The sequence below is a fragment of the Mya arenaria genome, chromosome 1 (genome assembly GCF_026914265.1).
Source record: "Mya arenaria isolate MELC-2E11 chromosome 1, ASM2691426v1".
NCBI classification, from domain to species: Eukaryota; Metazoa; Mollusca; class Bivalvia; order Myida; family Myidae; genus Mya; species Mya arenaria.
The window spans coordinates 45,883,158-45,903,049 of record NC_069122.1 but is presented as its reverse complement, the minus strand read 5'-3'; the positions used below and the strand labels follow the sequence as shown (position 1 = coordinate 45,903,049).

At 34.6% G+C, this 19,892-nt stretch overlaps 1 protein-coding gene across 1 annotated transcript; it reads left to right on the top strand.

Moving 5' to 3' along the window:
- Window positions 1–7,422: 7,422 nt before the first annotated feature.
- On the top strand, window positions 7,423–11,648 carry LOC128233670 (kelch-like protein 41). Its single transcript, XM_052947464.1, has 3 exons — window positions 7,423–7,646; window positions 8,946–9,091; window positions 9,335–11,648. Exons 2-3 carry the CDS (start codon window positions 8,949–8,951, stop codon window positions 10,992–10,994), a joined length of 1,803 nt encoding a protein of 600 aa, XP_052803424.1. The 5' UTR covers window positions 7,423–7,646; window positions 8,946–8,948; the 3' UTR covers window positions 10,995–11,648.
- The last annotated feature ends 8,244 nt before the right edge of the window (window positions 11,649–19,892 follow it).

Here is a 19,892-nt window from a genome sequence, read left to right as displayed (position 1 = left end):
CATATCAACGACCGTACGATTCCAACCTATCAATTACCGTACGACTCCTACCTATCAACTACCGTCCGATTCCTACCTATCAACGACCGTACGAATCCGACCTTTCAAAGACCGTACGAATCCTACCTATCAACGACCGTACGTCCCCTACCTATCAATTACCGTACGACTCCTACCAATCAACGACTCTACGACTACTACCTTTCAATTACCGTACGATTCCTACCTATCAACGACCGTAAGACTCCTATCTATCAACGACCGTACGACTCCTACCTCTCAACGACCGTACGATTCCAACCTATCAACGACCGTACGACTCCTACCAATCAACGACCGTACGAAACCTACCTATCAACGACTGTTCGATTCCTACCTATCAACGACCGTGCGACTCCTACCTATCAACGACCGTTCGACTCCTACCAATCAACGACCGTACGACTCCTACCAATCAACGACCGTACGACTCCTACCAATCAACGACCGTACAAAACCTACCTATCAACGACTGTTCGATTCCTACCTATCAACGACCGTGCGACTCCTACCAATCAACGACCGTACGACTCCTACCTATCAACGACCGAACGACTCATACCAATCAACGACCGTACGACTCCTACCTATCAACGACCGAACGACTCATACCAATCAATGACCGTACGACTCCTACCTCTCAACGACCCTACGACGCCTTCGTATCAACAAGCGTTCGACTTAATATCGTCAGATTAAGAATTTCAATAAATAAAAAGCGAAAATAACCAACTTAATTAAAGGCTTTACTTGCAATTGCAAAATAAACATTGCATGAACTGATCAATTAATGTATCAATATCGACAAAGATAGTATACCCACACAGAAATAGGTATTCGAAAAGCGATAACGGTACGAGCGTTTATAATATGGCCTCGTAGACTCGTAGTACTGTATATGTTATTTGTCTATTGTTTTCGCCTACAGTACAAATCTACAATGTGCATGCTGCTTAAACAAATTCGATATGTGTAGTTAGATTGTTATGAAGTGTACTAAGTGTTCTTAATGTGTATGCATGTTATTTGCATGGTTTCTAGAATGTCGTGTTTTTACGTTGTATGTGTCAAGAATTCAAAATTTAAACGCCCCCTTTCTGTGCTATATTCTTTGTAGAATACATGTGTTGCTTAATATTTACTACGTTGTACATGTATATTTATTAAACTGTGTAAGATTTTGAATGAAGTTTGTCGAAAGCTTTTTCACTCAGAAATATTACTAAATACTAAACATGCACTTTTGTCGAGTGATGAAGCTGAAATCCCCATTTTGAAACGGGTTTAAGAAGAACTCGTGACTTAAGGGAGTGGTAAGCAACAACAACAACAACAACAACAACAACTTTTTATGTATTCAGGCAATTATGCCTGTAGCATACACACACTTTACGAGCAAACATGTAAAATTAGCTGGAATAATAAAATGTGAATACAAGATAAATGATTGTAAAAATATAATAGAAGTATTGAAATATGTTGCAATATAAGGTAAGTCTAGGATGTGTATACATGGTATATAAAAAGCATTTTGTGGTTAACAATTTGTTAGTAACAAATTTTAAGCAACTAATTCATAAAAGTCCGAATGTTTGTTTCGTGAATCGTGATTATCATTTTAAGGGTCTTCCACAATGCAAAGTGGGAGGGGAAGGCCAAAATTAAATGTTTGAAAGTTCATGTTTAACTTAGTTTTGACGGACAATCTTTTTCAGGAGTAGAAACAAACATCCTGAAGGAGTGATCGGTACAAAGAGGTGGAAAGGGTTACACCGGCGACGATCGTTGAATGTTTAACCTTTATTATAATATCATATAGTCAACCTCCGTCGTGTGCTTAACTTTTGTATCGGCCTTTAATGTAGAGGTATTCAAATACATTTGTGATACGTTGAAAAGATTTTGTACATACGAAAGCCCCTGGAATCGCACATAATTCCAGTTGTAGTGAAATCTGTGAAACGTTTAATACATGTTGTTGACTTAATTGTTTATAGATGTTATTTTCAGTAGTCAAAGCCCATCAGTACCGGAGCATGTACGTATATAACATTGGGCATTAACAGATCGCCAAGCAAAGGTAGGTTTAGTTATAGCATGTCCTTTTTCTATGCATTCCATGGGTCAGATATTCTGAGCTATTCCAAATGAATGTTTGACAATTTTGACATGATATCCTTAATATGTTAATTCCCATTCATGATATAGCGATAAATGTTCCCATATTTAGGTACCACCACTTGTTCTGAGAATGCCTAGAAAAAGGGTTAAAGTCAATGAACACAGCAATAAAATGATAGGGAGCAGTATAGTGCAAAACACATGATTGGATCATCCACCTAATGATAGTTATTGCTACTATCATGTCAGACTGTTATTAAGTAAGTACGTTCGCCAAAGAAGGGGAAATATATTTTGTCGTTGTGACCTGTCTTACATTACATGTCGTTCGGGCGACGTCCAGGGACAACAGTAACAGCGGCACCAGGGACAGCAGTTACAACACCACCAGTGACGTCAGTTACAACACCACCAGTGACATCAGTTACAACACCACCAGGAACAGTAGTTACAACACCACCAGGGACAGTAGTTACAACACCACCAGTGACATCAGTTACAACATCACCAGGAACAGTAGTTACAACACCACCAGGGACAACAGTTACAGCAGCACCAGGGACAGCAGCAACAGCAGCACCAGGGACAGCAGTTACAACAGCACCAGGAACAGGAATTACAACAGCACCAGGGACAACAGTTACAGCAGCACCAGGGAGAACAGTTACACCACGACCAGTGACATCAGTTACAACAGGCGTCATCGGCTTTACACTACAGCAGTCAGGAGCGCAGAACAAACAGCACCATGTAAACTTGACTTAAATCTACACCACTACTCATGGAGGTATATTTTATATCATTAAGTTTGCTAATGCCTTTTATGCCTAAAATGTTATAATTACTAAAACGAAACCTCAGAAAAGTTGATTTAATATATAAAAAACATTGCTTTAAGCAGACTTTCTTTACATATCGTCAGAAATGGTAGACGTCCGAAAACATACGCAATTCAGTTATCATGGTTTAGATATTTTTTTAGCGATTGGTTATATTCATAGTTTTAGTATTCCAATTAAAAAAAGGTATTTCGTTATTAAATGTCAAATATAATATTGTATAACTACTCCATGATGTTCCTATGTTAATGGAAAAAAACACATTGTTTTCTGTACTCTCCAAAAATTAGGTCAGGTTTAGAAAATGGTAGAATTTCACTAATTTACACCCTATGATTGTGTTGTTGATTATATGCATTAATTGAACATAGTCTGGATCTTGAGATAAAAATAGTTCTGTTCCACATGGTCAAATTACCGGTCAGATTTATATTGTTTCTCTTTTTACCGATTAAAAAAGTTACTTTCCAAGGGCGTGAATTACCCTCCCCCTCAATGATGTCAGTTTGTGTTGTCTCCCCTGTTCGCCCATGCTAGCTGCTGCTATAATTTAGTAAAGATAATGTGTATTACAGGTTAGAAAATATGTGATAATTGTGAGAATATAATTATGTAAATACATCAGTGTATACATAAGTTAATTTAACTATTGCAACGTAATGCACCATCACTTGTAACCACGCCACCGGACCTGCGGGGGGTGGGGGTCGTGGTTACAATTGACTGGTGCATAAACACAAAATGTTTATTCAGAAATCTAAGTTACACTATTCTATTATAATTGATTTACTTGGATTAAATCGCAGTAAACCTCTGAAATAAAATGTTTGATGTTAACAAAGGAAGGTACAAATCCCAATGCAAATTTCTTTTAATCGTTTTGTATGATTTTTTTTCTATTTCATTTTGGTTTGCTGGTTACATGGCAACTGTATAATTAAACGCTTTGTAGTAAGTTCTTTTTGTCTATATTAGTTTATCTTATCATTTTATTCATATTAAAACTGGTTTTGACAACTTTTTTTAATTATTGACTCGGAACGAGCCATTTTTGCGTAGATGTCTCACGCAAGTGATATTAAACTGCTGGCTAAATATCCGGTCGCAGTTTTTAATATTTACGTTCGAAAAGTGATGTTTTATATTCGAAAATTGATGTTTTATGGCTAAAAGCGTTGCTCCCGCTTAAAAAGTTTTTAGGCAGTTTTCCAAACAACTGAGAATTGTTCTATCGGAGTTATCGTCTTTGACTGAATTGAAGATATTCATGCCAAACTCAGCCGATTCTGAAACAAATAATATTCCAAACTGTCAATCTGAGAGAGTACAACTTTAAAACCAGTGTTTTATCTAAATTAAACTGATAGTAATTGTATCATAGTAAAGTTAAAGTTTAGCCTCTAAATGCAATGCATGTTGTTGGAAAATCCAAGGAAAGGCATACTGAATTAATATTTCAACTGACAAATTATTTCTTTTTGTAGTATGATTTCTTTTAAATGGTTCTTTGCTTGACCTTGTGTCATTGTGTTTTCATTCTTACCACTATTCATATTGCATGTAGCATTCGTGACTATGTAAGTTTATTGTATTTCGATCACTCCTTCACGGTGTAACCCTCCCACCCCTGTGTTTTATTTGTCAAAAACCTATTCATTTATCAGCAATAAAGACAATTAGAATCATGCACTGTATTTATGAATGGTCATTTTACAATCTAGACAAGAACAGACGTGCCTATATTTACAAACCAATTGTAAAGCGATAGCCATTATCCTAGCCATTGTAACAAGCTTAAGTCGATCGTAAACCAAACAATGATTGACCTTTATTTTATATTCAAATGAAAGTTGTTATATTGGACGCTATATAAAGTCTTATTTGCTTTTATTTCAGTTTAATTTTGTGTATTCATGTTAAAACAAGTAAGTGTTTTATCTGAGTTAGTCCGGTATTTCAGTTCGGTTTTTAGGCATCTGAGTAATACAGGTAAGAACAATTACAATATTATCATAAGTAATATTATCATTATCGTTAACATTATGATTTAAATGTAAATAGTACCACACATTTCCTTCATAATTTGTTGATACAACATTGGAGTTTCAATGTATATCAGCGTGTTTTTATTATTTGATATCGTTGTTGTATACATGACATTTTCATATTAAAGTGACACTCTTATTCAAACATAAATTTTGAGTGATAAACCTTTACTTACTTACTAAATAATGCATTTATGGAAAATATTAATTGCTGATAAAAAGATTGTAACCGTGTATTTAATAGCGGAAAACGCGAAAATTATTAAATAATTGGTGAGTGCTAAAATATTTACTGTGATCTTCTATCGTCTCATACGGTAGAAACACTGTGTTTTCTGCACCATTCTTTCAAATTAAACTCGGTATCCTCTATTTTTTTTCGACATTTAATCATCCTTTTGGTATATTAAAACAATTGTTTTAATTGTGGTTAATCTTATTTGGGAGTAAAAGTGCATCTTCAAGTATAATATCTATTGAATAGCACAGAAAAATGTTGGTCATAAATAAAAGCATGATTGAATGTTTATAGTTTCTTAACTTACATTTACAATCGAACTCCGTTGGCCCAAACTCGCTTGGCTCGAATTCCTCGTTTGCTCGAACTGGATGTTCAAGGACCGATTTCATTATACTGAAGGTAAGCATTTCCGCTTGGCTCAAGTTTTCTGAGGCTCGATGTATTTTGCCGGTCCCTGGGAGTTCGAGTCAGCGAGGTTCGACTGTATATAAGATCCTTATTGTATCAAAATATCAGAAACTGCGATAACGTATGATATACTAGAACAATTAGAATATATATCTTAAATTCATACCTTTGAATATTGAAAACAAAAATAATAAACCACCAGGCACATGATCATGTTTTAAAAGCGTTGGGCAATTATAAATACTGTCATAACATTTAAAATACTAGAATAAGCTTACGCCGTGTGTTAATTACAAGTAATCCAAGTATAATCTAAGCCTTACACTTTGGTTTCTTTTAACAAAGATAACGAAAGCACAATATAAATTAATTGCTAGATTTTAATCTCAGGGATTGACCGTTTTGTAAACATTTACTTTTGAATCAGTGAATTTTGGTACTTATGTCGGGAAACCAGTGATATAAGACTGCTTAGGTTTCCAAATTTACTGGGGGGGGGGGGGGGGGGGGTTATGCCTAAACAACCCATTTTGCTTAAAGCGTAAGTAACGCTTTTAGACATTTAACATAATTTTTTAACGTAATTATGAAAACTACGATCTGATCTTTTGTCAGCAGTCTTACATCAATGGTTTACGGAGATGTACGCAAAAATTGGCTCATTCGAAGACAAACAAAAACAATAAAAAGTTGTCAAAACGGTCTAGCGTTGGGGGTGCAGCTTTAAATGGGAGGCGGGGTAACATTTATATCTTAGATGACTGTTTCACCGTTGAATATGTGCTAATGCTCTCTCTTATTGCATTAGGGACTATATGCATGTGTTTAAGACAAACCACGAACACGATTGTCACACAACGACATCGTAAGTATGAATAAACGCCGTTCCCGGACAGTACCGAACCGATACACAAATTCAGACCGTAGTTCAACATTTTTATTTGAGTCAATACAATTTTAGGGGCGGCGGAAAACTGAGGGGGTGGGCGTGGATGAAAATCTTGCAATTAATTTAAAATCGCCTTTGGATATTGTAAAACTAATAATTGCTACTGATAGTTGTAACAGACACTATACCGTGTTTGAGAGGATTTTCCTTGTTTACATTAACTTCCATATTTGAACGGTAACGATTAGGCGTGCTATAACTACCATGCGGATAAATGGCAGCGCTATTCACTTAAATTACATACCCATCATAAATATACACGTATTACATATAGCAAAATACGGTCGTCCGTATACCACTCTCTTGTGACGTCACTTCATAACACGTATCGTTGCGCGAAATGACGTCATGAAACCAAATAGTGCGTCGATAAAATGACATTTATTCTAAAAACACGTGCCTTTTAAGTGATCTAACCAGTGTGTAAAAGGGTGTTTGATCAGGAATGTCGTATTCGACTCTCGTGGATTTTTGGGCTTGCGCCTCGTGAAATCCGAATCTGCAAAAATCCTCTTGAGTCGAATACAACCTCCCGGATCAAAACGCAGTACTGATATCCCTATTATACCGCACGCTGGTAATGAACGTTGTACTTGACAAATATAATAAATTAGTTACGTCTTCTGCTTCTATCGGGATAGGAATGAAAAGCTCGCGCTTAAGCGTCCGTGTATAATTTCAAAAACGGAGTTGTGGCTGCCGTAAATATAGCATAACTGCTAGTTTACTGACGCAGCTGCCGCAAACATCTAATTACTTTAGCATATCTACTGTCGATTGTTGAATATACCACTACCTGCGCTAATTTCAACCTTGGTTACCTGTATTTTGTACCTACATCATTGTACACCGATCCCATGGCAACAGATACATAAAACTGATAAACAAGAAACCTCGATGGAAATACGGAAAATACATGTATCAGGTCTTGTTAGTTGTAGTACTGATACTTTATATCTAGCATTTTGGGGAATAAACAGTGATTTTGTGAGTCTTTGTTCTAGGTACGTATTTGCCTTGATGGTATATGTACGTATTTGTGTTCCCATGGATACAAGTTCATTTCACAGTGCTGAAACGGTGCATAGATTATTGCGCAAGATGTCATTGTTCATACTAAAGCAAATATGTCTTTTAACTTTGTTTTTATAACTATTACAATTTACAAATCCAACTGTGTAACAGATGTATAAACAACTACTCTTGTTTGTCATTTCATCCATTAACTTCCTCTGTGTTTATATAACTTTATTTCTATTTGGAAAACAATCTACATTTGCAACCTATGAAATTCCAGATAGGCACTCATTTAGTCATTAAATACTACTTTAATTCATGAAAAATAATCAACTTTTTGCGGGTGTTTAAAGATCCGCCTACTTCAATTTATTCGCTACGCTCACTCCGTTCATTCGTAATCATTAAGATTTTACTTCCTGTCCATTAACTATTACTTAATAGCAGATTGAAGTTTGTAAACAATTTGTATTAAGCAATGACACCACTGTATTGTAATTAATGATGTATATATTATAGTATGTATTTTCGGCCGGAGGCCTTTATGTACTGAATAAAGTTGAGTTGAGTTGAGTTGAGAATATACACCGCAAACAATATTCCATGTGCATACCGTATGCAGTTTCATTTTTTTTAAGACAATTCTTGTTTCTTAATTAAACAGACATATTCTGGAATTATCTAAACTGAAACATGAACATCAGAATATATAGTGAATCATATGATAGTCGGTTTATCAGATGTATTGTATCATTTCATGATAATGCTGGCATATACCATATCAGATTTATTTCTTTCATTTCATACCTTTAAAGTAATCTTAAAAATAGAAAAAGCCACATTTCTCTGCACATACGGATTTAAATTCGTATATTTCGTTGGCACAGTATTGCGGAAGCAGATTAGCGCATGTGCATTGAATTAAAAATGCTGTGTGAAATTTTTGAAACCTGTTCGATGTCCATATTTTATGTTCAAATAGTGCAATATTTAAACAGAGATTAAACAGGCTTGAAATGGATTATGCTATCACTTGTTATCACCATGATAAAGCATATTGTCTATATCATATATACAAAGCGTTTTCAAGATAACCAACTTTTGAATTGTATAGTAATACTTCAGTGAAGATGTAAGCTTTATTCCGGGATCATACCATTAATTTAAAAATGTATAGTGTAAATAACGGGGTTTTATGGACAAATCATAAACGGGTTGTCACAACTAGCAATTGCAAAAAGCGTTTGTTGTCTCGTTAAATGACTGTCTTTTATTTTTGTGTGCAGAGAATGGACGATTACCGGGAACATCTGCTTAGCAGCCTTTATTCTCTGATGTCATCAAACATTCTTACTGACGTCACATTCAGGGTCAACGACGTGGACATCTTTTGTCATAGAAACGTTCTGGCAGCTTCCAGCTCATACTTTCGGTAATGGCATGTTTAACTAACATAATTATGTAATAACTACTTTAATACACACAGGACATACTAAAGCACATCATAGTTAACGTCACAGGGCGTGATTTCATTTTGGTGTTGCTTTTTTATAAATATTTATATGCTACTATTAATTATTCTGTGTGTGAAATGATAAATATGTGTACATCATACCCCTTACTACGCTTTTGTTTGCGGATGACATCATTAAAATGAAAGTCCTTATAATTTCAGCGCTATGTTTACCAGTCCTGTGATTGAAAAAGATGAGGCAATCATCCCTATACTCAACATTGACCCAGATGTATTCCGAGATATCATTGGATACGTCTACACAGGCGATGTCAAATTGACCAATGAAAACGTCCAAGACATACTGGTGGCTGGCTCAATGTTTGAGCTGCCTTATTTGATTGGGCGTTGCTCTGATCACATGATCAATGAAATTTGCCAATCAAATTGCGTTGAAGTATTTCTGTTTGCCTCACATTATTCCTGTTTGAAGTTAAAAGACGCCGCGAGAAATTTTATCCAGGAAAGATTTTCGGAGCTTCTTAAAACGCAAGAAAGTATCTTTGACCTCAGTTTCGAAGACTTTGAGGAACTTGTAGAAAGTGACGACATCTGTGTAGATAAAGAGGAGACCGTTTTTGAAGCCATAATTAAGTGGATTGATGTCGATAAAACAAGGGTCAAGTGTATTGGAAAACTATTCAAACATGTGCGTTTAGCTCTAACTAATTTTGAATATATCAAAACGGTTATAGAAGTGAATGAATATATTAAAGACGATGTACAATGTGCTGATTATTTAAAGCTTTATAACGACTACTTAACAAGTATGGCTGAAAGTAGTGATCATCCAAACTGTCAGAAAAATATGAACTTAACACAACGTTACGGAATGTTTTGTAAACCAATGCTTATATTTTCTGGAGGAGGCAACACAAGGGAGGAGAGATCCTTAACGGCCTTTGATCCGGTGTCTCACAAAAACTACATTGGCGTCACACCGCACCCCACCTTTGATTTTAAATGTAAGGTCGACCATTTCCAACTAGTCACAGTTGATATGAACAAAATCTATTTCCTTGGTGGGATATTTTTCGATAATCACCATATGGAAGATCACGGCCAAGCATTGAATGAGGTTCTACGATATAACATGAAAAAAGCTAAATGGGAATCGATGAAAGGCATGCAAGTCTCTAGATGTTGTTTTTCAGCAACTGTAGTTGGAAAAAATATATACACCATAGGAGGAAAATCGAAGTTTCCTAGAGGTCCACCAACAGATTCAGTGGAACTATATGACACGGATAATAATACATGGATAAGTGTATCACCACTTCCCGTAGGAATTTACTCACACACCTCGATTGCAACAAAAGACGCCATTTTTCTTTTTGGCGGGAAAGATGAAGACGATGATATCCTTGACACTGTTTTTAGATATGACGTAATTTTGGACTCTTGGACTCTGGTTACCACACAAATGCCGAAACCTCGTGCTTTTGCGACATCGTTTACTTTTAAGTCTCAATTGTATGTCATCGGTGGTGCTTCGTTCCATGAGAATATGCTGGCTGTGCTTATTTACGATTCAGTAAAGAACAAATGGTCTTACGGCGAGGATTTCCCCGAAGAAAGAAAAATTGTGGTAGCAGAATATCACGATGGAAATATTTTTGTCTGCGGAGGCGTGCAACAACTGGGACTAAGCGGAAGACGAAGTCGTCAAGTTGAGTCACGTGATTTGTATAAATACGACATCACTGATAATACGTGGACTAAGCTGGTTAAACTTGTGCAGTATGGGAACACCCATTCGCTGTCTTTCGCGATAATGAACACAAAATATTTGGATGAAAGTGACTTTATTAGCACAATATAACATTCTAAACGAGCGTTTCGTAACATGAACAGGGTGCGATAATAAAACATTTTTACATTAAGTACATTTAATACGAGAGGTTATTACAGTTATTTTGTTTTGACTTCGTTATCGCTCATTGAAATGAACTCTTAACTCGTATCTGAACTACGAGTGACATGCAATGAGTTTCCAGGTTTTATTTGTCTTAATCCGTTTTGTTTTCTGTTAAAGTAAAATGACTTGAAGTAAAATCTTAATGATTTAGGACGGGCGGAGGGAGGATATCGAACGAGCCCTTCTTAATCATTAAGATATTACTTCAGTTCATCTAACTGACTAAAGAATACAACCTCATTAGCTGACACATTGTCAACGCAAAATCTTATTCGGGGAGTGTGTATCGGATGAGTGGCAGTTGGCGGACCTTTAAACATCCGCGAAAGTTGAAATTCTTAAGGCGTAAGTCATTAAAGCATTGCCTATCTGCAATTTTATTGGCTGAAAATGTAGGTTGTATTCTTGATAATGATATGTTATTTATACATGTGTATTTTTATTTCTTTTACCCCTATCTGTAATAGTTATTAACGAAATACTTCTGTGATATCTATGTCAATGGTGATAGTTTATGTTTCTCTATCTTTTCACTTTGTATAAAATAAAGTATTAATAAAACGCCATCTTTTTGCTGTTTTTTCCTACAGTATCCTTTTTAATTAGCAACCAGAGCGCCGTGTGGCGGGGCAGTGGAGCAATTAATTGATATACTGGAACTTATTACAGAAACCTTGAATATCAAATTTATTACATATATCCTGGGGCCATGATTACGAACAGTTTCAAGTCCAAGTTTAGACTCAGACTCAGAAAAGCATTTTTTATAAAGGAACAAAAACACATATTTTTTTTCCATTTCTTTAACAAAAAACTATGTAAATACTAGTAAAACATTCAAATAGTAATATATTTCAGCAAATTTACCATCAATGCTCTGATAGAAGGAAATTACAATGAAATGAAGTTTTGCAATAATGAGTCTTGAGTCTGAACTCAGACTTGAGACTGTTCGTTATCACTGCCCCTGGTCCATACCTATTGTAATTAATTTCTGTTAAAGGGTTTGGATGAACGAGGAAATATCACCGTATACATGAGTTTAATAAAAAAAACTGGATTATAAAGTGGAAAGCAAATTGTCATATACAACAAAAGACATGATGAATAGGTCAGATTTGGACAACTAAAGGTTTGTTATTCAATAGTGATTAAAGTGCCAAGCTTGTTTTTTAACTTGTCCAAGATATATAATGATACCCATGAACAGCGTAACCCAGTGTGGTTTAAGATTCGAAAGTTAAAAGGTCATTACGAGAATGGACAAGGTCAATTTAGTCAAATTTTGACAATTGTGTGGCTCGTTACTCCGCAGTGACAACATTGTCAAGTTCGGGTTCCAACTTGTCGGAGTATACTTTAATGCCAGTCAATATCGTTACCAAGTGTTGCAAAGATTGTAAATTGAAATGTCAAGTTCGAGAGTGGTCGAGGTAAATTTCAAGTCACTTACGTATATTTTAGTATATGATTTATAAATACAAATGTTTTTCTGTTATAGCAATATGAAGTAACTTGTCATCGGGGCTTGGTGTTTTTAATACAATTGATATTTTTTAAAGTTCAAGGTAGCGCACTAACGGATTTATAAAGAGCGCGCCGGGTTTGTCCAAAGCTATGGTAGATCAAATATCGATAGTTAACGCCAGAATGCACCATTTCAGACTAACATCAGTCCAATATATTTTAGGGTCTTTCCCTCAAACGCTTGCTCATGCCACGCTTGCAGAATAATTATTAGGGTTCCTGGTGCGGGGGCGCACGTCCAACACGCGCCCGGAAGTCCCCAACTCCATAATAACAGCAAATCCTGGATAGGACCATGCAACATCCTCCATAACAGTTAATATAATCAGATGTTTGAACGATAGGAAAACCAAGGAAAGGATTGGATAAGCAAGTGAATAAATAAGTGTTGTTTTTTTTTTAAATTAAGGGACCCTCAGGTTTTATAAAGCGGTCTGGCTGGTTATAAAACTTTTATGGGGAAATTGAGGCCATCGACAATTGTACCAAGTTTCTTAAGGTTGTAAATGGTTAAGTAGAAAAGTCGACAACTTTCAACACAGCCCACTTATTCAACATGGTGATTTCATTATAATAAAACAATGAGAGATGCGGAACAACGCATTAAAGCCGGATTTTCAAATTGACAATTGCATAGCTATTCACTATTATTCTAATTAAATAAATTATATGCTGCAATAGCTGAATGGAAGACCTTTCTTATTTACATGCATTTGTGACGGTTCTCAATTTAATTCAAAAGATCACCGGTGCTTTATTTAATATATTCAGTATGACAATATATTTGCCTGCTGTGGTTCTGCGTTGCACTGGCGGTAGTACAGACTGGGATCATGGCTGAAAAAGTAAACATGGATTAAGGTAGTAAATCAAACACTGTATGGAAGATATAACACACATGTATAATCAAATAAATCCAAAAAAATAAAATCCGCTTAAATCGAAAGTATGTCGATGAAGTCCAACGGAAAAGAAATAGTCGAGAAATTATCCGAAATCCAAAACCCACAACGATTAGGGATTTCTCATAAAATACATTATTCATTTTATTTGTAGGAGTGGTTTATTATCAGGAAAAAATACAATAGCAAAATAAAAGCAAATAAATACCCTTACCACATGTGACAAAATAAAAAGGGCATATGATTGATTGTCTGTAATGCTCAGCGATATATAATACAGAAATCGCCGTATCGGAAACCTTTTATCCTCTACCTACGTCATTTCCGGTAAGGGCCAATTGAGCGATTGATTTAAAGGGTGTCAAGTTAATTTACAGTACATTTACATTTTATATGTATATATTGGTAAACAGTTACATATATAGAACCAAATATTGGCAAATTGCTTTGCATCACGTACGAATTTCAAAGCATTTATCATAATATCAATTTTAAAGCGACACTCTTGTTCAAAATCAATACAAACACATGTATAACAATCATAAATTTTAGTGATAAACCTTCAACTTCTAACTAAATGATGCATTTATGGAAAATATTAATTACTGATAACAAGTTTATAACCGTGTATTTAATAAATGAAAACGCAAAAATATTAAATGGTTGGTGAATGCTAAAAGATTAACTGTGTTCTACTATTGTCTAATAAGGTAGAAATACTGTGTTTTCTGCACCTTTCTTTCAAATTAAACACAATATTTTTCGTAGGAACCATTGTTTTCGACATTTATTAACCCTTTTTGGTAAATTAAAACAATTGTATTTAATATGGTTAATCGTATTTGGGATTAATAGTGCATCTTTAAGGTAGAAAAGTCTAGAAAACGGAACTCAAAACAATAAACTTAAAACCATGGCTTATGGTACAAGTATTTCCACAATCGTTCATAGATTTAAAACGTTATGTGAGTGTTCAACTTTAATATTAATGCGAAAAGCTACAGAAACAAGCTCAGTAGCAAAAAGTTTAACATAAACCAGGTTTAGTGGCACTTGGTAAACGCCAAAGACATAGAACATAAAATCACAAACAAGTAACATGGAAGAACAACACAAAACTCCACAAGCAGCACAGAACATACATACTATATATGAACAACTAGGTATGTTTATCAAGGATTGTTAGGTACCGGTAGGTAAATTTACTGGGGGTTTAAAGCAGTTTGTGTGCACAACCTCACTCTTATCCCAACAATCCCGAATTAAGTAAAAACGTAAATGGCCAATCTTATCAAAGTATACATTAACTTGGGGAATCATCTAAAACCCCGTTTAATGACACAGGGTAAACGCCAAAGACATAGAATACAAAAACAAACAATCACAAACCAGACACGTGGAACAACAGCACAAAACTCCACAAACAACTCAGTACACATATACTTTTTAAAAAAACCAAACTAGGGGTGTTTATCAAGGATTGTAAGTACCGCCTTGGAAAGGTCAGTAAAATGTAAATTTATACTGAGGGTTTAAACCGGTTTAAGTGCACAAAACTCACTCTTATCCCAACAATCCTAAACAAAGATAAAACGCAAAAGGTAAATCTTATCAAGTTATGCATTCACTCGAGGAAACTTAACAATAAATCAAATAATAATAAACTTATAGGTAAACCCCAAGTACTTCTATGATAAGAGATCCCAACTCTATCTGCAAATGGAGGAATACAATTCAGAGCACCTAATGCAAAAACGTTTCAAAGATACGATGCAGTCATTGTTTGAAACTATGAACATCACACACAGTCTGCCTTAATAAAAGGTTTAAAACTGTGTGATCATAGAGTTTCATAATAAAAAGCATCATTGTACTAAAACTGGGAACAAATAAAGAAAACATAATTAAAAGTAAAAGCGACATGTATTGGCTAATCTTTCGTTCCAAATGATTTGAAAATATAAAATATTTGAAGAAAATGAACCACATTTTCCTTAGATCAGTTAAGTTTGTGATTCTAGCTCAAAAGTAGGTGAATTTTCCAGATTCACTTGACGGACCAATTCAAGGGCCAACAGACTAAAGTGTTGATGCAAAGAAAGCATTGGATTTGAAAAGTAGATTTTAAACACATATTTACATATGCACATGTTTAACAGATAACCGTATACAGATGATAAGATTTTTTCATTATTTGGATAGGTTTTTTGGTTAAAGTAAAACAGTTGAGAAAATAAATGTATATACATGCAATTGGGCGTGCACATTGCGAGGTGTACAGTAACGTTTGTAGCATGCTTAATAGGAGTTTGAATATAATTCTACAAGGGTTCATATTTTATTTTCCTCCACAGATTGTTTAGAAATCTGCATTTGTTTGATTTCCTTTCTGATGTGTTCTGTGAACTGATATTGCAGTTCCCATGGTGAAGAAAAATGGAGAAATTCCAAATGTTGATGCTCATGTGTATTATGAGGAATCTTGCCAGTGAAAGGTTACGTTCTCTTAGGTTATCAATGTATAACGATATAAATATGTGTACTTTTGTCCTCATCAGTTAAGTCGAGAAATACAAAATGACATATTATGTTCAAATTTACAAATTTATTTATTTTATTAACAATTGCTTCTCAACCAGTCAGATGTTTGATATTTTATTTATAATTCGAAATTAACATTTGTGACGACACCTGAAGGAAGGGCTACAAAGTCGGCAAAGTAATTCATGAGAAAATCTAGTTTAAAGGTTCGCTTGTGGGTTTTTTAAACGCGGTTCTTGTATTTTATGTCAATTGCAATCAAGAATGAACAAATCCAATTAATATCGATTAAAAAAAAGAGGTTTACATGTGTTCCCAATATTTGTATATGTTGAATGAAATATTGTATGTAGTGAAAACGTAAGTTTTATTTAAATATTTCAAGGCGAGATTTTAGAAAATAGTATAAGGCAAAAAGGGATAGGTTAGGGTGACATCCTTTTCAAAAAAGGGAAGGGTTGGTAGGCCTCTTTTTATTTTATTTTTGATAAGGCTTCATAAAAAAATGTTGTCATCATAGAGCGATGGTGTTAAAGAAATATTCATTATTTAATGTATTATTTTTAAGTTTTATCCATTTTACCCATTTCGTGTACGGCAGGGGAACAAATGTGTGTGTGTGGTTTGTTTTTAATGGGTTTTTTATGTTTATCGTTAAACAATACTGCCGTTTATTTATTTATCTTCAAGAAATTAAACAATTCAATTCAACTTGATTGATGAAATAAATTTTGCTGGAATTTAATATTAATTTAGAAAACGTCTTACATTTCACAGGTGCAATAAATAATCTTCCCTTGCAATGCAGTTAACGGTTTTATCAGCCTATGTTGTGGTTGTAATGCATCTAAAATAAGCAACCGCAACACTGTATCTTGATGGTTTTTAAACTAACATCATCATGTAAAAATACATGATTGAAGATGCTTGAGTAGAGCTCTCTCACATATATTTTGTTGTAACCTGAACTTAAATGCATGTGTATGTGAAATACTCCATTTCAATATAGTAACCATGAAAAAAGAACACTTAGATAAAAAGCAAATACAAATAAAAAGTATTTCTTAACACATATTCTTCTCAAACATAAATTCCCATAAAGCATGTTATTTGTTTAAATATTATCTTAAGGTAGCACACCGCTAATGAAAACCTCCACTTGAAACAAATTTAATGCTTTAGCCTGTTGTTAAGCACAGGACTGCAAATCTTTTGAGAGTTTCATGGTAGCGGTTCGAATCCAGCCATAAGCATCTTTTTTCTTTATTTTTCATTAGCTAACAATGTTTTACAGAGGTTTATACAGTACAGTATGCTCACTAAAAAGTAATTACATTTATTTCTACACATAAATATTAGCTTCTTTGAAGATGTTCTTACTTGCAGTCACGGCTGAAATAGGTGGTTGGGAATTCCTAATTTTTTTAAACGAGACGGTAAAACATTCTTGTTTTTTTGCATAATGTTCTAAAGTGGTTCAAGTTATTTTTTAATAAGGAACAGGTCATAAGTAATTCTAGAACTTGTTGATTTTGCTTTTAAACTTTTCATTTTTATGCGTCAAAACAGTGTGTTAAAATTGTGCTACCATATGGCTATTTCAGTACAGTTTGATTATATGTGTTGATGATGTGATCAATACTGTATAATTTCTGAAAGCAAATATTGTTTTTGTTACTTTGAAACCAAATTATTACCAAAATGTTGAATATAAATGAAATAAAGGATTTTTTTGTCTCTCGGGTGATGTCGTTTTTATCAAAAATTCTGAAAAGGGGGTAGAGTAATTCAAATTTAAATAAAATTGTTATTTGATGGTAAATTTCTTTTAAAATTTGTTTTGAAACCAGGAAATGATACACATTAAGAAATTATCAAGCTGATCATAGTTTGAAATGATGCCCGTTAGTGGTGTGCTACCTTAATACTTGAACACTACAACATTGAGAATAAAACACAATTACTCAAAATAAACCATGGCAACCTTTTTGAATATCTTGAACATTTTGTAGCAATTTGAGTATGGATCATACAATTAATTATTTTTGATTTTAAAGTATTTGTTTTGAATATCCGTGATAGTTTATGAGTTTGTTATGATAATTTATGTACGTGAAGTTAGCGGCCTAGCGGCGTGAAGTTAACGGCCTAGCGGCCTAGCGGCGTGAAGTTAGCGGCCTAGCGGCCTAGCGGCGTAAAGTTAGCGGCCTAGCGGCCTAGCGGCCTAGCGGTCTAATATAGTATCTTATTTAAAAGTAGATATATATGTAAAATATAAAAATGTTGAAAATCGTTTCAGACTGATGATTTGTGCATATAATATATCAGTTTGTTAGCAGAGCAGGCATGTTTGCATGCTATAAAATAGAAAAATGTTTGATAAACTTTTTTGAAAAAAATGTTGAAAATCGCTTGAAATTGATATTTCGTGCACAAAAACATTTAATTTATCATTGTTTAGAAGAAAAAGCATATATCCCTACTTTGAAATAAGATACCATATTAGGCCGCTAGGCCGCTAGGCCGCTAACTTCACGCCGCTTGGCCGCTAGGCCGCTAGATCGCTTGATCGACTTCTTTGAAAAAAATGTTGAAAATCGTTTCAGACTGATGATTTGTGCATATAAACAGCAAATATATCAGTTTGTTAGCAGAGCAGGCATGTTGCATGCTATAAAATAGAAAAATGTTTGATAAACTCTTTTGAAAAAATTGTTGAAAATCGCTTGAAATTGATATTTCGTGCACAAAAACATTTAATTTATCATTGTTTATAAGAAAAAGCATATATTCCTACTTTGAAATAAGATACTATATTAGGCCGCTAGGCCGCTAGGCCGCTAACTTCACGCCGCTAGGCCGCTAGGCCGCTAACTTCACGCCGCGGCCGCTAGGCCGCTAGGCCGCTAACTTCACGCCGCTAGGCCGCTAGGCCGCTAACTTCACGCCGCTAGGCTGCTAGGCCGCTAACTTCACGTACATTGATAATTTTGTTTTACCAAGTAATGTATTTGTTTTAAATAAACTCGAATTTGTATAGTGATCGTGATGTAAAAGTTGTTATTAAAGGTAATACAAAACATCTTTTTGGCTCTGTTTATTTAAACTCCGCAACATGGTAGACGCTGTTTTGCCGTAGACTGATACAATATACTAAAATTACACTATTTTATCTTGCATACCAGACGTGTGTTTCCGGTCATGTGACCAGTGCTGGAAAACCCCTTCTTACAACCCCCCCCCCCCCCATGTAAGATGAGTCACGCGCAACAACGCACAACTTTTATTGTATGGTTTATGTTTTTTTTATATAATGCCAATTCAATAAAGCGCAATCAAACATAAGTATGCAAGACTTTTTATTAGAATTGAAAATAAATATTCGTAAAACGCGATTTAAGAGGATTTTTTTGACGTCAATAGTGATTTAAAATTACTGTGCTTTTTACGTCAAATTTTTACGCATTGATAATTTTAGATATGCGCGAAAAAATAATCAAATATTTTTATCGATCCGGGCAACAGCTTGGTCGATAACTCCGTACGTCTCGTTACAGGCTTAAACGCGTGCCCTCGGATCGAATTTTCAATCCGTACCGTAAACACATGATAGATACTTATAATCTGCAATGGTGTTGCAACCAGAACGCTTTACTATGGTTTTAGAAATCAGTTTCCATTGCAACATATTTTCATTGATTTATGCTGTTGTTTTTGTTGTCATAGCACTTTTTAATATTTTTCCCTTTTTAATTATTCGTATTGAAATGTGAATTCATAATAAAATGTGAATCATCATTTGACTTTTTGATTGATAAATACCTCAATTTTG